Raw genomic sequence first — 20,186 nt, 5'->3', positions numbered from 1 at the left:
GTAGACAGACATGCACGAGCTAGCATGCTAAAAATCGCAGGGTGGCCACTGTGGCATGGGTGATGGCTCAGGCTACCAAGGGGGTTGGGTGAGTGTGCGTCAGACAGCTAGACCACAGCAACACTGCTATTTTAAGCCCACTAGCTCGAGCTGAGCTACTGCATCTTGTTCGACCCGCGCTGGGAAGCACGCCCCCCTGCAGCTGTATAGACATACCCTTGGAGACAAAAGGAGCGGATCGCAACTCTCAGGAATAGGACATGCAAGTTTTAAAGTATTTATAGTTCAGTCCTAAATTCTCTCCTTCTGCATAAATATACACAGAGCAAAAAAGGTACCAGAACTTGTACTGCACTTTCCTTCCCTTTGGAAGGGATTTATTGTAGTGTGGAAGAAGATACGAGGCGCACCAAGTGTATGGAGCATGAAGATCTAAGACACTTGCAAAACCTAGGAATATTGCAAAAATTAAATCCGTCTGCTTTCCAAAGGATGCAAAAACCACCACTCCCCAATGAGGCCAACAATTAGCAATTTCAAGCCACACTACTTTTTAAGTGGCCAAAAAAAAAAAGAGGGGAAACTTGAAGAAAAAGAAAAAAAGGCATAGCCTTCATTTACAAAGAAGTCATCTTTCCCAAATGACCTGTCTGATAAATCACAGATTGAAAACATAATCCTCTGGCAGAAACACGCACATGAAATCCCAGACTGAAATCAAAAGAGGAATCCAAAGAGTGGTTTAAACAGAAACCTAATCGCTACCTCCACTCTGGAAAGACAGTTAGCTCTCCATAACGGAGTGCAGCGCTCCCTTCTGGTTTGTTCATTTTGCCTAAACAGGGCCATACCGTTCTGCTGCTGTTCCTTTCTTCTGACAGACTGCATCGTGACACTGGGGCTCGGGTTTTAAAAGGGTCATAGCTTTAGGTGCTGTACATAAGAAATAATTGTCCGCCATCCCCGACAGGCTATTTTTTAGTGTTGTCTGCAGCACTCTGCTGTGTAATGCAGAACTGAACTGCAAAGGCCCATCTATTCAGCATAATACAAAGCCTCCAAGCTGGGAAGAAGGGGCTGGATGGTTACATTGTATAGTGCTATTGATTCATACGCTTAATATAACTGCTTGACAGTTCAGAATCGTAAGAGCTATACAGATGTAATCTATGAAGCCAGGGAATGATTTTATTTTTCCATTTGCAGACAACTGAATTCAAGTTAGATGCAGACACTGTTACTGGTGAATACACTTTTCATGACCGCTACTTAATCTGAGGGCTTGTCTACGCCACACAGCTTTTAGCCACAGGGCTGTGTCGACCCAGCCTTGTCGCTAAAAGTCGGCGTGTGTAAACGCTCTTTGTCGGCACTTTTGCCGACAAAATACTTCCACCCCCGCGAGTGGCGTTCAGTTTGTCGGCAGGAAAGCACTCCTGCTGACAACGCCGTGTTCACACGGCCACTTGCTGCGGCAAAACTTTTGTCTTTCGTGGAGGGGGGGGGGAGCTTTTTTAAGCATTCGTGAAAGACAAAAGTTTTGTCGAGAACTTGGCAGTGTAGACAAAACCTCAGAGTCAATATAAGTTGCAACAACATTTTAGGAAACGTCTCCAATTTGACTATTACAAAATAAAACTCAAGCACAAACCTGACAGCAACATGAAAACTGAGTTAAACTGGCAAGAAAACGCCATACAATTCAGAGGTCTCATTGGTTATGTAAACTTAACCTAGCCTATTGTAACTAGGAATAACAATAATGGAGCTATACTGTTAAAACACATGGCCAGCATTCAAATTCAAACAAGCTGCCTCGTATCTGGGGTTTGATTTCAAAGGAACACCATCAACTTTAACAATTCATTTTTTACTGAGTTCTGTTATTAATTATATCTTAGGCACCTCTGACGCTTAGTCCATACCACAAACGACAATGATCCTAGCTACAAGCGCATACAGGGACCAATCACGTTCAGCATGTTCCAGAAACCTGGTCAAATCATTACAAATCTTGATGGCTTGGAGCAGCTAAAAGGATTTTCGGACTGTGTTTGTGGAGGGGCACAGAGTGCACACTTGTGTGGGCACCATCTTTGCAGATGGGTCCTGCTCTCCTCCCGTTCACTCTCCAGGAATCGTATGTTATGGGGTGCCCCTGGTTTCCGGCACGGTGGAAAAGCATGAGGTTATCGCTGTCCTGGGGCAGCCAGGACAAGGGTATATGAACAAACTCCCTCCACTTGCACAGGAACGAACATTTGAAAACAAGCTTTAAAACAGAGAATTACAAGTCTGCAGAAACCCCTTTCTGACATGGTGCTGAACACGGCTTGTGCTTGACTACATTCGTAGCATTAGTACTTTGAGCCCCAATTCAGCAGTATCCAGCGCTCAGCCTAGTTGTCAGCAATACATAGTTTCTTTAGTGTAAATCAGGGGGAAGTGAAATTTGTATTCTCATCAGACGTGTCATTTTTGTGTTAACACCATGCTATTGCGCTGCTCTGGAAGCCACGGACATGCCCCGTTACCCAGCTCCTACAGAGGGCACGGAAGTAGAGCAGCTATTCAAACTAGGTCTGAGAGACAAGAACAGGGTGGCTCCATGTATCCCTTCTTTGCTGACTAGTAGCCCAAGTCAATAAAGGATGCATCTTTGTCCAGCATGCCAAGCAATAATCACGTGAAGAATCATACACAGAGGTATCAACATATGATTTTCTATCGCACACAAAACATTGTGGGATGCTGAGCCTGAGAAGCGAGTTCTGTCCTGTGTCTGTCTGAGTTGTGCTTTCCTTTCTTGCACATGCCTGGCCACCATAGACACGAACGGAAGTAAAGTCATTCAATCGCTATTTCAATATGGGACTATTTTTAAAAGTAAGCATGTTTCCTGTTTCCATTTATTCTGATCTACGTTTGACACTACCCCAGCCCCCGCCAACAATCATCATTTTCCTTTAAACAAAAACCAAGATACTACTTGGATTTCTCCCCCCATCCAATCCCCTACCCGCAAACACACCATATACACTGGTTTACACTCTAACTCAACCCACAAACACGCACACAGGGGCCGACTCTGCCAAGCGCTTATTTTTATGGGACTAAAATTCTCCAGTGTCCCAAATCCCCATCAAGTGACTGAGGGTTAATGTTCACCTTTATGATCAGTACATATGGATTCTTATTTGTATTTCTGTAGTGTCTCCATCTATCTAGTGACACCACATCCACAGAGACTACTGCAAGTCAGCCATTTCACTGTCCTAGAACACCACTGATTCCCCTTTGTCCCTTAACGTCAGCAAGTGTCCCAACAAAGAGAATCTGACGACACAGTCACAGTGTCAGAACCGTTCCTGGTTTTGTCGCTCATTCTGCAAAGCACTTACCCACATGCTGAAATGCACGTTTAACTGCCTGATGCTGCATCTGTGGCGCTCCGTGGCAAATCTTCCAGTGACTTCAGCAGAGCTGGACGAAGTCCTAAATGCTTTGCTGAGCTGGCCTCAGAAGCCACCTTGCCCCATGCAACACTCTCTAGTGCATGAGAAGTGCTTCCAGGTCAGCATCTGCGTGTTCTGTAGATGTATTTTGTTCTTTGCTTTCCTCACTATTACACATTTGCAGTACATTAGTTAAGGCTGTCCTAATGGCAGCTGTAAAGCGGGCTATATATCTTAAGACTGCTTTAATGACCCCGGTTACTGTTCATGCACTTACAGTGTCCTAGAAATATGAAGTTAAAAATAAAGTCAATTTCTATCATTCTTCCTTCTGACTTGAATAGACTTTATATGCCTAAAAAAATTCAACAAAAAGGAAATTATAAAGAAAAGTGTATTGCAGCCAGAATAATACTTTATTTCAGCCACTTGATCCACTCACACAAACCCAAATGGCAGAAGCTGGCCCTGTGGGGGGTTTTAAATAGATGAGAATTCTGAAAGCTAGCTTAGACGCTCACGTAAAATCGTATACCAATTCATAAAAACCAGATCTAGCATGATCATCCATTTGGCAATCATTTCCAGTTAGAAACAAATCTGATCTCTCTGCATCTTAAGCTTTTTCCTGGTGATTCTGCTTCTACCATCATCACTTTGTACCTCTCACTCCTTTTTTCGTGGTAAGACACTAAAGCCTCTGTCAAAAGCTACAACCCTCAAACAGGCAGCCTTTGTGGGCCCTGATCTCATTTATCTTGTCTGTTTTACAGCACAGACTAACAACAGAATTTGTCGAGCCATACTCGTCTATTACATACACCATTCACTTTCAAAATATGAGTCATGTATTTATTAGAATATATGATGAAGGTGTATTAATTATGTTGGAAACAATTAGAGAACTAATGCCAAAAATAACCTTAACCTAGAGATTTTGTAATGGCTTATAAAAAAAGATTAAAGAATCACACATTTTAAGGCCAGAAGGGACCATTATGATCATCTAGTCTGACCCTGGTGCATAACACAGAGCAGAGAATTTCACCCAGGGATTCCTGCATCAGTCCCAATAACTTGTGAATGAAACAGAGCCTATTTTTTAGAAAGAGCTATCCAACGATGATTTAAAGACTCCAAGCGATGGAGAATCCACCACATTGCTTTGTAAACTGTTACAATGGCTAATTAATGTGAAACAGACTAAAAATCCCTTCCCCTTTCAATTAATCAGCTTTCAATCTCTTTTCTTGTGATGTCATAATTCAACTAGTTCTTCAGTTTTCCACAGAGTTCCAGGAGAGACAAGATCTAACAGTCTAGTTTTAAAACAAGCAGTACCCCACCCCCTTAAACATACACAAGAGGTTCAGGACTTTTTGTATATATCCAAAAATACAAAAAAAAAGGGGCACAACCCCATTATTTAAAACCTGTCTGTAAATGTGCTTGCAGCTACCTTGGAGATAACTCTCATTTCAGACCAGAGCCTTATTTGCACCATGAAAATACTGCAGATAAGTTGTTGGTTTGTTTTTTAAACTGTTATAGCTGAGGGTGAACAACCTTAACACATTACATGTTTGGTCTTTGTTTCTCCACTTTGAAATTAATATGAAAATATATTCTAGATTGCTTTAAAATAAGTAATTAAGTGTCATTAGAAAAGCCAATCAAATAGGTTTCGTTTTCCCGCACAAAACCACACGTGTGCAGTAAAGCACAAGACGTAAAAGGAAAAACGAATAAATTCAACTCTGGGAAGAGTGCGTGGGGCTTAACTTCAATATACAATGTCTTACTGTGACCCTCTTTTCCTGCACTGTCAGGGCAGAGACTTGTGGAGTCTCAAGGTGACTCCTGCTTGAAGGCACCACAGAAGTTAATGGGAAATTCCTTTTACCTTGAAAAGTCAGACATCTTCAAAGGACCATTCTTGCTTTGTATGCCTTCATATTTATCTCTCACCCCTCCCCATTACTTTCCCCACACTTGGATAGATGTGCAAAGCTCCTTTCACCAAGGTACAGTTTAAGGCAACTATTTTCAAGCACTCCTTATCTACTCCCCAAAGAAAAGCCGTTTCCCCACTTGGTTCTATGACGTGCTCTGTCTTCCATTAGCCTAACTACCGAGTGTGAAAGCTCACTAGTCTCCCATGCCAATGTTTGTTTGGTTACTAGTGTGTAGCAAAGATCTGTTTACTATTACAACTAGACATTTAAATGAGCAAGAAATATTAAGGCCCAGATTCTCCCCTACACCGAGTCTGCTTTATACAGCTCTGCTAGCACAAAATGGCCCTAAACTATTTTAGCAGGCGATGGGAGGATCACTCCAATGTGGAAGGACCCTTCAGTGCCACAGAGCTGGCACAATGGCTCCTATGCCACCCTTCCTCCCTCAGGCTGGTGTAGGGGGCGTGGCTGGTGGACAGCGGGCATGCTCTGTGCCTCCCTGCACACAGGCAATGCATGGCTGCTATAGTGCCACTGACAGCGAGCATAACTGAGAGCAGCCTTTAGATAGTTCCAAAGTATGCTAGCCTAGGGCCAGATCTGCACACAGACCGCCCAGGATGAGGAGAGCGCAAAGCTGGCTTAAAGTCACTTTTGCACACACCTCTCCCCTCCCGGGTTGCACTGAGTGTTCCTCAGCCACAGGTAAGAATCTAGCCTCGCATCTCCACGCGAGTCTCAATGGTCATGGAAGCCAAAGAAACGGATTTTCCCATCTTCCATGACTAAGTTTTGACTGTGTTCTGACCATTTCAATCAATAATATTTATTAAGGTTTCATATATTAAGCAAATAAATAGTTTGTATAACTATTGCTTGCAGTATTTGTCACAGATCAAGACGAGTAATAATACACCTCTACCCCGATATAACGCTGTCCTTGGGAGCCAAAAAATCTTACTGCATTATAGGTGAAACCGCGTTATATCGAACTTGCTTTGATCTGCCAGAGCGTGCAGCCTCACCCCTCTGGAGAGCTGCTTTACCGCGTTATATCCAAATTCGTGTTATATCGGGTCGCATTATATCGGGGTAGAGGTGTATATACACCCACCCCGTACATACATCAGTGCACACATACAAATACGTACTGTGCATACCCACAAAGAAGAGTACAGCATCTTGTACATGAAACATGCTCAAAGAAGTAGAGGTTAAAAGGAAAACGAGGGCACTCAAAAGTACCCCAATCTTTGTGAATTTATCCAACTGGTGCAGCTGTGCCCCTGATCGGGTAGCTTCTTGTGGTGGCTGCAGGACATTTGACAGCTGGGCAAGTCTGTGCTCTTTGGGTGATAAGCAGGTAGGTTTGGCAGGTTGGATCAAGGCATTTGCTAGTGAGACATAATACCCAATGCCTACTGTCATCCAGGTACAAGTGGATAGAACCACCCCCGTAATTAGGACTGATTTAAGGCTTGTCTAGGACCCGAGACATGGGAGTCATGCAATAAGGATGTCAGAATCGCAATATTTTTAAGTACTTTCTGGCCCTCAAAGATGTGAAGAAAAGCTTTAAAGGTGACTCAAGAGTAACAACTGCAGTAACCTCTGCCTGAGTGTTCAGAGAGCCTGAGACATTACCTCTACGAGCAGGGAGCTGTCTCCTGCCTCCAGAGGGCTGCTAACTCCAACCCCAGCCCAGCAGGAGGGGAAGAACGCAGCAGGCTTGACGCCCCCACCCAAGCAGACACCCCAGTAGCTGGGGTGTTAGAACTGAGGGGCCCTCCTGCCACCACCGCTGCCACCCCTGCTGCTCACAGGAGGAAGAGGACCACCCTTGCTGCTGCTTCTGCCTGGGAAAAGGGACTCCATATTTCTGCCTCTCTGGGCGTGGGAGGGAGCACCTTGCCACGCCAAATGGTCAGTGGGGCCACAATGGAGGGGCAGGGCCAGGGGGACTGATGGTGTTGAGGGACGCAGATTGCCTTCATCCGGCCCTGCTAGAGACTTCTGTTTCTCTCTCCTAGGAGCCATTTCCTGTATGAATTCCAGCATGCTCAAGTGAGACTCAGGGAGGTCCTAAACTGTCCTTTCCCAACAGCAACCGGCCACCACAACCGTCTCTGCTTCTTAGGTCTGAACAAGACCAAATCGCAATCACAAACCACAGTTCAATGCAAGATACAGAGCGGGAACAGCCCTGAAAGGAAATTCATGGGCTCACAGCTAAACATGTCTCAGCTGAGATCTCTAAATGTTCAAAACAAAGCATGAACGCTCATTCTCTCTGTAGCCCCGTTCTTGCCTGTGCCTGTAACCTGGAGGTGCCCCAATTCACAGTCAGAGCGTTTGAAGTTGGCTTTGCTTGGGGGCCACGTAAGGTTCAGAAAAGCTGCCATGCCAGGAACGCACTCTTGTCCCTCGGCCTGGGATGAGTTTTAAAGCTTTTTCTTCTTTGCGCCATTCCTTCCATCACCACCACACGCACAAATGTAATTTGTTCACTGTTAAACCATTTCAAAAAGCTCATTTCTTCTCTTCGTTACGCTGTAAGAAACCTTCGCAAACCCACATGAGCGAGGGAACCGGAGTCTGGCTCACAGCTTGTTCTCTGAGCCGCAGCACACCCCCTGACTCCGGCCACACTGTGAATCTATCATCTCGCACGCAGCCAGGCGGCTCAAACGTTACCACCCCCAAGCCAGTTCTCAGGTGTGGCGGTGACCCTCACTCACATCCACTGATCTAAGTGCCCGTGGCACTGCAGGGACCGAGCACCTGGCTGGCAGAGCTTTCAGTCTGTGCAATCGTACTGAGAGAGCTGGCATTGGGCTGAGTTGTTTCAAGTTGCTCTGACAAAGTGCTGACAGCCCTCCTCCACGGACATTTATCCCCAGAACAAGTACAGGGAGGGCCCAGGCAGCAGGCCTGCAAGCTTCCCCGCTCTCCTCGGCCAATAAATATACCTGAGAGGGCAGCTCAGCCTCCATGCACGTGCAATACTTAGCTTCTCCGTTAACACTCACTGGGGATGTCCAGGTATGGGTCTGGGTTTTGTGATGGGGTCACCTAGGCACTGAGATGGGACAGAGCCCACCAAAGGCATTTCCCAGGTCACCAGACAGCAATCAGGTGTTAGTACTTCAGTCGTTACTGACCTGGGCTGAATTCAACCAGTGACTGGAAAGAGAAAGTCACTACCCCTCATTACTTGATCTCCTGACTGGATTTCAATTTTGAGGGACACTCCGCTGCAGATAAAGAATTTAACGCATTTTGAGAGTGCCAGTTATATAGTGGAAGTCTAGTGTTATTTAATGCCTGGCACAACTATATCCTTCCCAGGTGGACAGTTTTCACTCATATTATTATCTATCCATATATACATTTTTTTGGATATAGATATATATACACCTCTACCCCGATATAACGCTGTCCTCGGGAGCCAAAAAAATCTTATTGCGTTATAGTGAAACCGCATTATATCGAACTTGCTTTGATCCGCCGGAGTGCGCAGCCCCCCCTCCCCTGAGCAGTGCTTTACCGCGTTATATCCGAATTCGTGTTATATCGGGTCGCGTTATATCGGGATAGAGGTGTGTATATATATATATATACACACACACACACACACACACATATATACACACACACACACACACACACATACACACACACACACACAAAAACCTATGTTAAAAAGAAATTTAAGGTTGCAAAGTCAAGCACTCAAAAGTTAGAATATGCCAGAATTAAGGTGGCTCGTGCAATCTTAATTCTCCCTTCTTGTGCATATACATCATGATACAGTCTTTAGTTACGGGATCACATACTGTACCACCAAATTTCAAGTCCCTGTTTCACAGCAGGGAGGTGCTAGAGCTTCTCAACCAGATGACTGCAATGTTGTTGTTTTTTAAGCACTCACAAAACAAGGTATTTTCCCCTAACTTTGTTCTTGGGAACGTCTGAACCATTTTAGCTGAAAATTTCTAAACAAATTCAACTGAGGCAGACGCCCAACATGGAAAATGTCAGTGCAGATGGTTGAAGTGTGGCAAAGTTACAAGCAACTGAACATAGGGTCTTATTATGGAAAGAGTTGGGCAACCTTATCGACAGGCAGTGCTGTAAGCTCCCTCATAACAGAGACAGATAAATCATCTAGGATCTTGTACCACGTTCATCAGTTTGTACCCGAGTATACCTGCACATGAGAGGGCTTCTCTGCCCATGTCAGACGTGGGAAATGCTCAATTTCCTGGATCTTTATCTGATTGGCATAGGAATACAATGATCAAAGGAGAAACAAAACAGGGGTTATTTCTTCATATGAGCCCTGACTCATTGCCATAACTAATCACAGCATTTGCACAGGGCTTACAAGCAATCTGGTATGCTGAGAAAGCAATTATACCGCTACACAGCAATTCCCGATGTTCCTGAAAGTCAGTTTTTATTGGGCTGTTTAGATTTTAAATAAGGACAAAAGGGGGAAGCTTCCTTCTAATCCAGGGGTGGCCAACCTGTGGCTCCAGAGCCACATGCGGCTCTTCAGAGGTTAATATGCAGCTCCTTGTATAGACACCGACTCCGGGACTGGAGCTACAGGCGCCAACTTTCCAATGTGCCGGGGGGTGCTCACTGCTCAACCCCTGGCTCTGCCACAGGCCCTGCCCCCACTCCACCCCTTCCTGCACCCTCCCCTGAGCCTGCAGTGTCCTCGCTCCTCCCCCCCCCCCAGAGCCTCCTGCACGCCGCAAAACAGCTGATCAGGAGGTGCGGGGAGAGAGGGGGAGGCGCTGATCGGCGGGGCTGCTGACACATTACTGTGGCTCTTTGGCAATGTACACTGGTAAATTCTGGCTCCTTCTCAGGCTCAAGTTGGCCACCCCTGTTCTAATCTATCCCTGCAGCAGACACTTCTGCTGTGAGCATTTAGAACAGTGATTCTCAACTTGCAGCCCAATCAGCACACAGCTGCGGCCCATGTGACAGCCACAGGGCCCTACAGGTAATGTTGGACGCGGCCCACATAACCCATTGTTGGCCTCGTCTAGGGCCCACAATGGTAACTAGGTAGAGACCCACTGATTTAGAACATCTAATTTGCGACTATCTACAGTATGTAAATTAGCACGTGCACACTCACACACATCGGTCTATACCTGGGCTGTTTCTTTGGAGGTGGAGGTGGAGGTGCAAATTCCTCAGTTTCACTGCTGTCTTTAGGGAAATCAAAAGCAAAAGATGCGGATTTGCTCATCCCAGTCTTTTTTTCCTGCCCAGAGCAGTCTTCCACGGGATGGGGACAAGCTGTTCCATTCTCCACTTCCCTGGCCTGTGTGCAGGTTAAAAAGCCCTGTTCTTCCTCCTCTTCCTCCTCTATCCGGCACTGCCTGCTCCATCCTGCACCGTAGTATTTATGCCTCCTCTCATAGGACGAGGCTGGAGGACCCCTGTTGGGGTCCTCTGCAGAGACCCTGTTACTATGAGAGCAGAGAGAAGGCAGTGTCCCCAAGGCACTAGGATCTGTACAGTTCCTTGATGAGAATTGGGTGCTGGGGTCACCGTGGCCATTACTATCACAGAGTTCTGCCCCGGGAGGCTTGACTGAAGGCATGGGAGTCCCCTCGCTGTCAGGCGGGCTGCTTGTGGACATCTTGGGGGGAACAGCGGGACTCTCATTAACGATGCCCTTGCTGTGCGTTTGCTGGTGAAACCTCGGGCTGCTTTCACCCGAACCCATCTCACTGCCGGCTTGAGAGCCCTCTCTGTGCCCAAAGGAAGGCGAAGGGATCGCAAAGTCTGGATGAGAGGTGGGGCTAGCGCAGGGCCATTGGACTCCAACAGCTGAGTCCGGGCTGCTCAGAAATATTGTCCTGTTATCCTCCTCTGTGTGCGCGGCCATAATGGTAATCTTTGCTGCTACCGGTGTGGCTGAATCCTGGTACTCCCTTTCGCTGCTCAGGTACCGCACCCCATCTCGCCACGGGCCATGGGCCTGCGCTTTGAGAGGGCTGCGGGCCGGCCCCTCTCGCTGTGTTTGCGCGCCAGAATGATTTAGCTGTGCCTTCTTTCTCTTGGTGCTCTCGGCATAAATGGGCTCACTGTGGGCAGGCTGTGTGTGAGGGGCATGGTGGGGTGCCGGGACGGTGCTTCGAGGGTCACCTGAGTTTTCTCCGGGGTTGTCTCGGACGAGACTCGATTGCTCAAGGAGAGGACAGCAATCGTCCTCCTGGGGCAAAGCCAGGGGACTGCTGCTACTGCTGCTGCTCAAGACACTGTCTGACAGGGTGGTAGTGCCAGAGATAAGTGCTAATGTTTTTCGCTCCGAACGCGTCTTATTTTGTATAGAGTCCTGTAAACAGTGTTCCCTCAAGTCTAAGTTCAACAGCCTGCACTCATCTTCACAAAACTTGACTGCCCTCGTCTTTGCCCGTGGATTCACCGCAGCCTCCTGCTGCCCCCAGCACCTCGGGGCTGGCTTTTCACTGTCACGCCATGCCACCTGGCTCTCCGGACACGGCGCGTCTGGTGGGACAGGACTCTCTCTACAATAGTCTGTGATCGAACAGTACTCCCCACTCTCGCTCTCAGAGCCTGGAGAACAGCAGTTGTCACTGCTCTCCGAGGACAGCGTTGCTGTGCCTTCTCTGTGCCGAAAGGCTGGACACCCAGTAGAGTCCGGGGTGGAATCAGTGCTTCGGTCAGCAAAGATGGAGGGTTGGTGGCAGAACCCTCTCTGTGGACAGGCGAACTTCTCCTTGTTACGAAGCATAGCTCTGTCCTCCCATCCACCCATCTCGCCCTCCAACACCAAACTGTTGAAGGGGATATTTTTTTCCCCTCTGCTTTCGAGGCCGGGCAGGCCCCCCCTGGAGCAGCCTTGGAGATACTGAGGAGCACAGTCATTCGGTGTATCATGAATGAAGGGCTTTCGCCCAGCACTGGTGCTGAAATGGTCGAGGCATGTCCTTTGTGCTTCTCCTGGCTTCACAATGAGGTGGCTTTCAGAGGCCATTCTCCAGCTGACCTACGTGGGCCAACGATAAAAACACATGTTCAGGATGTGCATTAAAAGAAAGAAAAAGGCAAATGCTGTTTTGTTGCCGACTTCCCTCAGGTGTGTGGTTAGTTCTGCTCTGCACCTGTGTACTCACCACACATGTGATTACTGCAACCTTGTCTGCTGAAGCTACACTTGTCCTACTTTCTGCACCCTTTGCAGTCCTTGCATTATTAATTATGTCAATCTAGTGAATAAAGTATCCCCTTTCCTTCCTAGTCAGGACAGGGAATAACATTTTCAACCTGTCGTACAGTATGTGTGTATTCTATTAGAGCAATCAACATAGAATTAAAGAGGCATAGATTACAAAGAGTATATCTTCCATGTGGCATTATTTTCCCTTTCCATTTTATAAACCAGCTTTACAGCTGTACATCTTACAGACTGGAACCCTCTTAAAATGAAGGGTTCCCCACGGGAAAAACACTGCATTATATGTGGAATTTCCACTGTAACAGGAGAGGGCCTACTTGGCAAAAGATCTCTTCTTCCATCTGGTTCCTTCCTGCCCTTGCCAGAGGCACTAGTAGCTACAGTAGAACCTCAGAGTTACGAACACCAGAGTTACAAACCGACCGGTCAACCACATACCTAATTTGGACCCAGAAGCATGCAAGCAGGCAGCAGCAGAAACAAACAAACAAAAAAGTAAATACAGTACAGTGCTGTGTTAAATGTGAACTACTAAAAAAAATAAAGGGAAAGTTTTTAAAAAAGATTTCACAAAGTTAGGGAACTATTTCTGTTTGTTTCATTTAAGGTGGTTAAAAACTGCATTTTACTTCTGCATAGTAAAGTTTCAAAGCTGTATTAAGTCAATGTTCAGTTGTAAACTTTTAAAAGAACCACCATAACATTTTGTTCAGAGTTCCGAACAACCTCCATTCCCAAAGTGTTCGTAACTCTGAGGTTCTCCTGTACGTATCTGGGGGCATGCCCACCGCATTCGGGAAGACCTTATCTTCACTCTCATTGGAGAGCAGCTGTAGCAAGACCAGGGAATCAAGGATTCTTCCTTGCCACCTCCCTCCCCCATGAGATAGTGATAAATCTTCTTGTCCTCTGTTCAATAAGGGAAGAGAGGTGAGAACCCCATGGAATGCAGAGTGCAACCCATGCCTGTTAAATGCTAAATTGTCGCATTCCTAGGGATTGGACATGGTAGAATCCGCTCATAAGGAACTGACGCTCCACCATCGGCCAAATTCTGCCGTCACTAACAGGAGGAAAACCAGTGTAACTCCATTGGCTTCAATGAAGTTTAAGCTGCGTTTACCTGAATGAGAATTTGGCCCTAAAAAGAAGCAAAGCAGAGTACTGAAACTCGAATAAAACGCATTGGAGCACTTTTATTCCACTTCACTCTAAAATGGTTCCCCATAGCCGAGTCTATTATTAGCAGCTCCCACTGTAGGTGGGGAGAAGGGCACACATCAGGAAATCCTCTGGCTTTCTGCCTGGGTGGGAGCAGTCTTTGTATCAAAGAAAGGGCTGGCTGGTGCAGGATGAATTCAACACAGCTATAATGATCAGCCCCCAGAGGAAGACCTTGTAATGCAGCTGTATCACTGACACACCTCCTCTGCTCACTGGTTAGTCAGTGGGGGTTAGCACGTAGGCAGGGATTTCAAGGATATCAGAGAAGCGAGTAGGATCGGGCAAAGATAAAACACACAGTATTCAAGCTACTAAGCAAGTATTTATCTGCCATAGCTAGAAAGGCTGTGAATCAAAACTCCAGAGCTGAACGCCCCCAGACTTTGGGAGAAACGCTGAGCTCAACTCTGCTGCTTGGTCCCATCTCTGGATGTAACCATAGCTTAATACACCATTCTCCCTTCAGCCATTGGATTTAGGAAGATATTAAGGGGGACTGAATGGTTCAGGAGATTTACAATGGAACAGAGAAACACTCACTAGGCTGCCAGGTTATAAGCCCACTCGGACAGTGAACCATTAACAGCTGATGGTGGTTTGATGGTCTGTGTGAAATAAGTTGTTCAGTTACTAGTGAGCAGGTATCTACACCACAGCAACGGCTACATTTGGCAAACTTGCTCTCAGTCTCAGCAGAGAGGCCAAGGACTACCTGGGCATGAAGATCCTCTCACCACTACGGGTGGTCCCTCCCAGTCAGGAACGAGGGACACACGGCGGGGCTGTGAGGGGAAGCAGGCCCTGTTTGCCCCATGCAGCATATAAACAGAGAATTTCAGTCCTCAGGTTGTCAAGCAGAAAATTTTCACCAGGAAAAAAAAAACAATTAAAAACGTAACAAGATACTGAGCGACTAACATTATTTGAAAGTATCAGATTTATACATGATTCTTCAAGAATTGTTTGTGATCTTGGTCAGTATTATCTAATTTACACAAGGTCCCACTAGATTTAACGAGTAGCGTCGCAGGAAGCCAAGCATTTTGCATCGGAAACACAAACCTCTGGTGTCGAGGGGTTTAAAACCCAGCGGAAAGCAGATGAGGCAGAAAAGATAGATCTTGGCTTACACACCCCCAGAAATAAAAAGTAATGGAGGCAGACGCACAGTAGTCTTGTCATGGCAAATATCCTGATTGCGCCCCACCAAAAGCAAATATTATAACGGGCGCAGCACTGTACAATACCACACCCCTTATTAATCATTACCTGCGAGATCTCTGCATTCATATTCACATCCGCCCAGACGTCAGAAACATCTGGGTTGATCATTGTTGGCTTCACTGCAATCGTTGGCTTCGAGTAAGGTGCGGCAATCACACACTCATCCTCCAGAGGCGTATCCTCAGCTTTGGCTCGAATTCCATTCAGGGTGCGTGAGGGCAAGTTACTAGCTTCCAGCTCCAGGGATGCCTGCAGCCTGTGGGAACGTTTGGGGTAGAAACAGTTTTTGCAGGAGCCAGGTTTCCAAATGTGCTCCACAAAGTTACTGCACACAGACATTTTCAAGTCCTCCTGGTTCAGACAGATGGCCCTCTGCATCTTGTGTACTGAGCTCCGCTGTTCATTTTGCATTCACCCTTTGAAGATGGTCTTAAAGATTTAGACTGTCCCGCAGCTGAGCTACCTGGAAAGGCAGAACATTTTAGACATGACAATTGGAAGATTTTCATTTAAATTGGGGGGGGGGGAGGTTATAATTACACTTACTCTACTTTCACTACAAAGGCTCACTATTTCTAAGGCTTCTTTCACTGTTTAGGTAAAGGCTGTACAATCACCTAAAAAGCCTCAACTTCTACCCATAACTCTACAAGGACGGAGCGTACATCAAACAAGCAACATTCCTTCGAGAATTAATTCATTGTTTACCAAGCACATGTAACCAGACTCACGCTGGGTCTAGACCAAGGGTAAGGGCAACTGATACAGAGGGTGTGTCTTGTAAATATCCATTCATGGTTGTGAAAGCGGGATTGGGGGGAGGAATTCCCTTTAAAAACAAAATTACTGCTGGAAGAAACAGGACTAGTGAAGCAAAATCTAGAGATCAGAGTTCTGTAACCCAGTGCTTTGGCAACCACCACATCCCCCTGAAATTTAACAGTAATTGCACCCTAAATCAGGATTATATGGGAAAGTAATAGAAACCATTTCCAGGAAAAGGGTGACACAGAAAGAAAGGCTGTTCATCTGCTGCTGGATCTGATAGGAGAGAAAAATCTGTGTTAACTGAAACTATTATTTGTAACTGCAGGTAACTGAAATAGCCTATTGTCTGCACGGTTGAAATGGAACACACAGATTAACCACTCTCTGCTCCTGGATTACTTGCAGTCGAGGAATCCAGTCCCTCTTTCCTCTCCAGTAATGGAAAGAGAAAATTCCCCAGGAACCGTTTTTCTATTTTGGGTCATTCTCCTTTCTTTACTGCCTAGTTTAACCAAATTCTCACAACAGCTACCTGAAACTAACCCCTTAGGGAAATCTTTAGGGACTGGAGTCCCAGAAAGCAGGGACAATTTAGCTGACCCCAGGAAAACCATGGGGTTGCTGAGAAGGGAAGATGTGCAGATAAAACATGTCTCTCAATGAAAATCCTTCCATACCGCGTTCTCCCTTAGCCCTTTTATTCCTAAAACTTTCCTTCGGTCAACAGATGCTAATGTAAAGCAACATGAAGCAACTCTTTTCCCTAGGAACTCTCATTAGTTTGGGGGCATTCCAAGAATCAGGGCTCTAGGGAGCGAGAGAGAAATTCTGGGGTTTGAACCAAAGTCATTCCCCAATCCTCTGGATAGCAGTACCCCCAGGCCTCAGTACTGAATTCTGAATAAGAGCTTTTGTATACATCAGGGTAGGCAACCTATGGCACACGTGCCAAAGGCGGCATGCGAGCTGATTTTCAGTGGCACTCACACTGCCCGGGTCCTGCCCACCGGTCCGGGGGGCTCTGCATTTTAATTTCATTTTAAATGGAGCTTCTTAACATTTTAAAAACCTTATTTACTTTACATACAACAATAGTTTAGTTATATTATAGACTTATAGAAAGAGACCTTCTAAAAACATTAAAATGTATTACTGGCACGCGAAACCTTAAATCAGAGTGAATAAATGAAGACTCGGCACACCACTTCTGAAAGGTTGCCGACCCCTGGTATACATTGTCCTCTGTGTTACAGTGTATTAACCCATCGCAACAGCTAGGTGTTATCAACAAAATCCCCTAAAGCAAAGAGCACTAGCTTTACCAGACTTAGGCTGCAAATTGAGGCTCCAGTATCCTTTGGTGGCACTACAAAGACATCGTATTCTAGGTCTCTACCACACAAAAACATTATTAAAATGAAATGTTGTAGGCGCATATCGACATGGCCCTCCTGAGTGCTGAAGGAATCATCAGTCCCGTGCAAGCCTTAGGAGACTTGGCAGCTCCTGGGTTGTTTGGTTGAAAACCGATCCTTTTTACACTGACAAGACTCCCTAATAATCAGTTTGCATCCTGAAGTCTATCTCTGCAAGGAAAAGGGGCTAAAGATTGAGGGGTTTTTCAATAAAAGCTCAGCAGTCATTTGATGCATTATACTAAGCTCAGAAGAGTCAACAATTTTTAGCTGTGGTCCAAATTTAAAAGTTCACTTTTGAAATTAGACTTTGATCAACTAAACTTTGGTGCTCTGCACTAGTTCTCAGAGAGAGAGAGAGAAAGTCCAACAAACTATGTTCTATTTCTCTGCTGTAAAGTGGCAACAACATTTCGAATGTTAGGATATTATAATTCAGGAACCTTTTGTCTGATCTACTTCATTTGTTTTTAAAAAAAAAGTCTACCTCAGCTCCAGGCCTAAGTTTACCAATTTTAAGTCAAATGTTACTTTTTGTGGATTCCAGGAGGCGGCAAAATATGGTATTAATGGAAATTCAATTGCAACATTAACTATGGGGTGAATGCCAGAGCTCCACAATTCAGTATAAGTAACACATTACTGTAGCCTACGAATTTTTAAAAATAATATATTCCTGCTTTATTTTCCCTTCAGATTTTTCAAATTGCTTTTGATTTATAACACAGTAGTTAACTGCTTTAGAACTTTGAACGTCAGTACAGTCGGAGGGCAGAATTTCCCTTTTATACCAGTAGTGGGATCAGAAAGTAGGCAAAAGGATTATAACGGGAAACATGTTTAATACCAAGACAAAAATTGCTAAATTTGCCAAACAAGGACTATTGTGTCATGTGACACTTAACTTAAAAAGACAAACTGTTACCACCATAAAAATAATTGGAGGGGAGGGCAGTAACAGTGAAATTAACTTAAATCCACATCAAAGTAGCTAGAAATTGCTTCTTTTCTAATTTTCATTTTAATGCTATTTAATTAAAATTCATTAATAACCACACTAAAGAATATACTAAGCTGAGGGATCTCTACCTTTTTTCACCTGATACACAAACCATCCACCTTTGTTCCTCTATATCCCCAAACCCTTTGCAGTGGGTTAGGCAAAAAGAAATTCTGCAATAGATGATAATTGGTCCCTTCTGACCTTAAAGTCTATGAGGCTATAATTGGTTAATTTTTTAGCTCATTGTGTCACATATGGCCAAAGATATCATTTAAGTGACTGCATGCACCTTTTATAATTTCACATTTGAAAATACAAGTGTGCATTTGTCTCAGAAATTTAATTAACTGCACATTCTGCAGCATGAAATGCTCAAAAGGTAAAGCTATTTGCATCCATAAAGTTATCTGTGGAGCCAAAAGGACTAGAATGGAAGATCACATTATGATTTTGTTAGTTTGTGTGAAAAAAAGGTTCCTGAATCGCTGCAGGTTTGTAACATCAACATTGAGAACAACTATTACTATATACAGCCACACTGCAGTAATTAAATTGTTAGCAAAACTTTACCTTGTATCTACATTATGTAGTATATAATGACTGTTTTTTAAAATCAATGGAAATTTACACCATAAATTTTGATAGTATCACAGGTCCAGAAGAGCAAAGATGGAAGTATCCCAATCATGCAGATTCTGCAAAAGGGTGACACCAGTCACAGACTTCGCTGTACTCCTTTTTTCCCCCCATGCAAAATCTACAGGAATCTCTCTACGAAAATTTGTTCATACCAGTTCCACTGATGACAAATCAAGTCACACCGAGCGGTGAAGCCAATACAATGCTAGAGGCTTTCCACAAATATAGATTTGCAATGTAATTTTAAATGTATACTTCTACCGTAAAATACACAAAAATCCCAATACTGCAAAATACAGGAAATGAAATTAATTCAAGCAACAGGTTGAAACTTGCTAAACCCAATGTTCCTGGAATCACTCAGTTCAAAGAATCAGAATTTTCAGTGAAATAAAAAGCCATTAAAAGACATCACACGCTTCTGGGTGATAGCAAAGAGAGGATAGCTGGTTGTAAAGTATGTTAAACTAATGCCAAGATGATAAGGGTCTGACTTCAGGCACCGCATAACCAAGGAAATTTTAACTCAGCCTGGCCATGTTTAGATATTTCGGAGGTAAGAAGAAGCACATGTAGGCAAAGAGGAAGTGGCAGCCTTACACTGGCTCAATCAAGTCCGGGAGTTAAGAGTCGAATCACGCTGTTAAGACGCTTTGACACGTACTGGAATCCAATCAGTGGCAGGAATGCACTTTGACACCAAGCTCAGTTGAAATAAACGGAGCCCACATCGGTTTCACGGTTTCCAATTACCCTAAAAGTGCTCTGGCCTTCGACAACTTGATGCAAAACTCCCGGTCTCCGTTTGCAAAGAGTTGGCATGTGCAAACGCTTCACTGTGTGTGTGTGTTAAAGCGGGCTGTAAACGCCGGGGGCTGGCCAGCCCGTCCCAGCCAGACCTGCGGGCTGTGCTTTGTGGGAGCCATGTGCTGGAGGAGACTTACCTGCGCCCAGGGGAACGTTCGCAATACAGTCACGGACTTGCAAGGCAGGGCCGGATCTACCCCCCGGTAACCTGCGTGGAAACAACAGGAGCGCGGCTGGAGTGAATGAAATCCCTTTGTGAGCCTAGGGCAGCCCAGGCTCTCCCCCGCGAGCCGGACAAGCCCTGGGCTGGCTGCAGATCGGGGCCCGCCACTGGAGAGGAACTGCAGGAAACCCCCCGGACAAGGGAGCCCGGGTGGCTGCTGAGTCCAGGGCAGAGCCCCAGCGGGGGGGGAGTCCCGGGCAGACCAGGCACCAGCCAAGCCCGCGCCCCGCCCGCCCCGGCTC

The 20,186-nt window shown here is 45.5% G+C and overlaps 1 protein-coding gene across 1 annotated transcript in view; it reads right to left on the bottom strand.

Moving 5' to 3' along the window:
- PRAG1 (PEAK1 related, kinase-activating pseudokinase 1) overlaps nt 1-20,099 on the bottom strand; it is a 45,223-nt gene extending 25,124 nt beyond the window's left edge. Inside the window, exons 1-3 of the mRNA XM_026653331.1 lie at nt 19,859-20,099; nt 15,135-15,552; nt 10,585-12,452 (exon numbers count right to left, since the gene is read on the bottom strand). Of these exons, the coding sequence (XP_026509116.1) occupies nt 10,585-12,452; nt 15,135-15,500 (2,234 nt within the window). The 5' untranslated portion in view covers nt 15,501-15,552; nt 19,859-20,099. The remainder of the gene's footprint in view (nt 1-10,584; nt 12,453-15,134; nt 15,553-19,858) is intronic.
- Between the last annotated feature and the right edge of the window lie 87 nt (nt 20,100-20,186).

This window comes from Terrapene carolina, unplaced genomic scaffold, assembly GCF_002925995.2.
Source record: "Terrapene carolina triunguis isolate 2854851 unplaced genomic scaffold, T_m_triunguis-2.0 Scaffold136, whole genome shotgun sequence".
Taxonomy (NCBI): domain Eukaryota; kingdom Metazoa; phylum Chordata; order Testudines; family Emydidae; genus Terrapene; species Terrapene triunguis.
The sequence above is the reverse complement of the archived record's forward strand: the minus strand, read 5'-3'. Positions and strand labels throughout refer to the sequence as shown.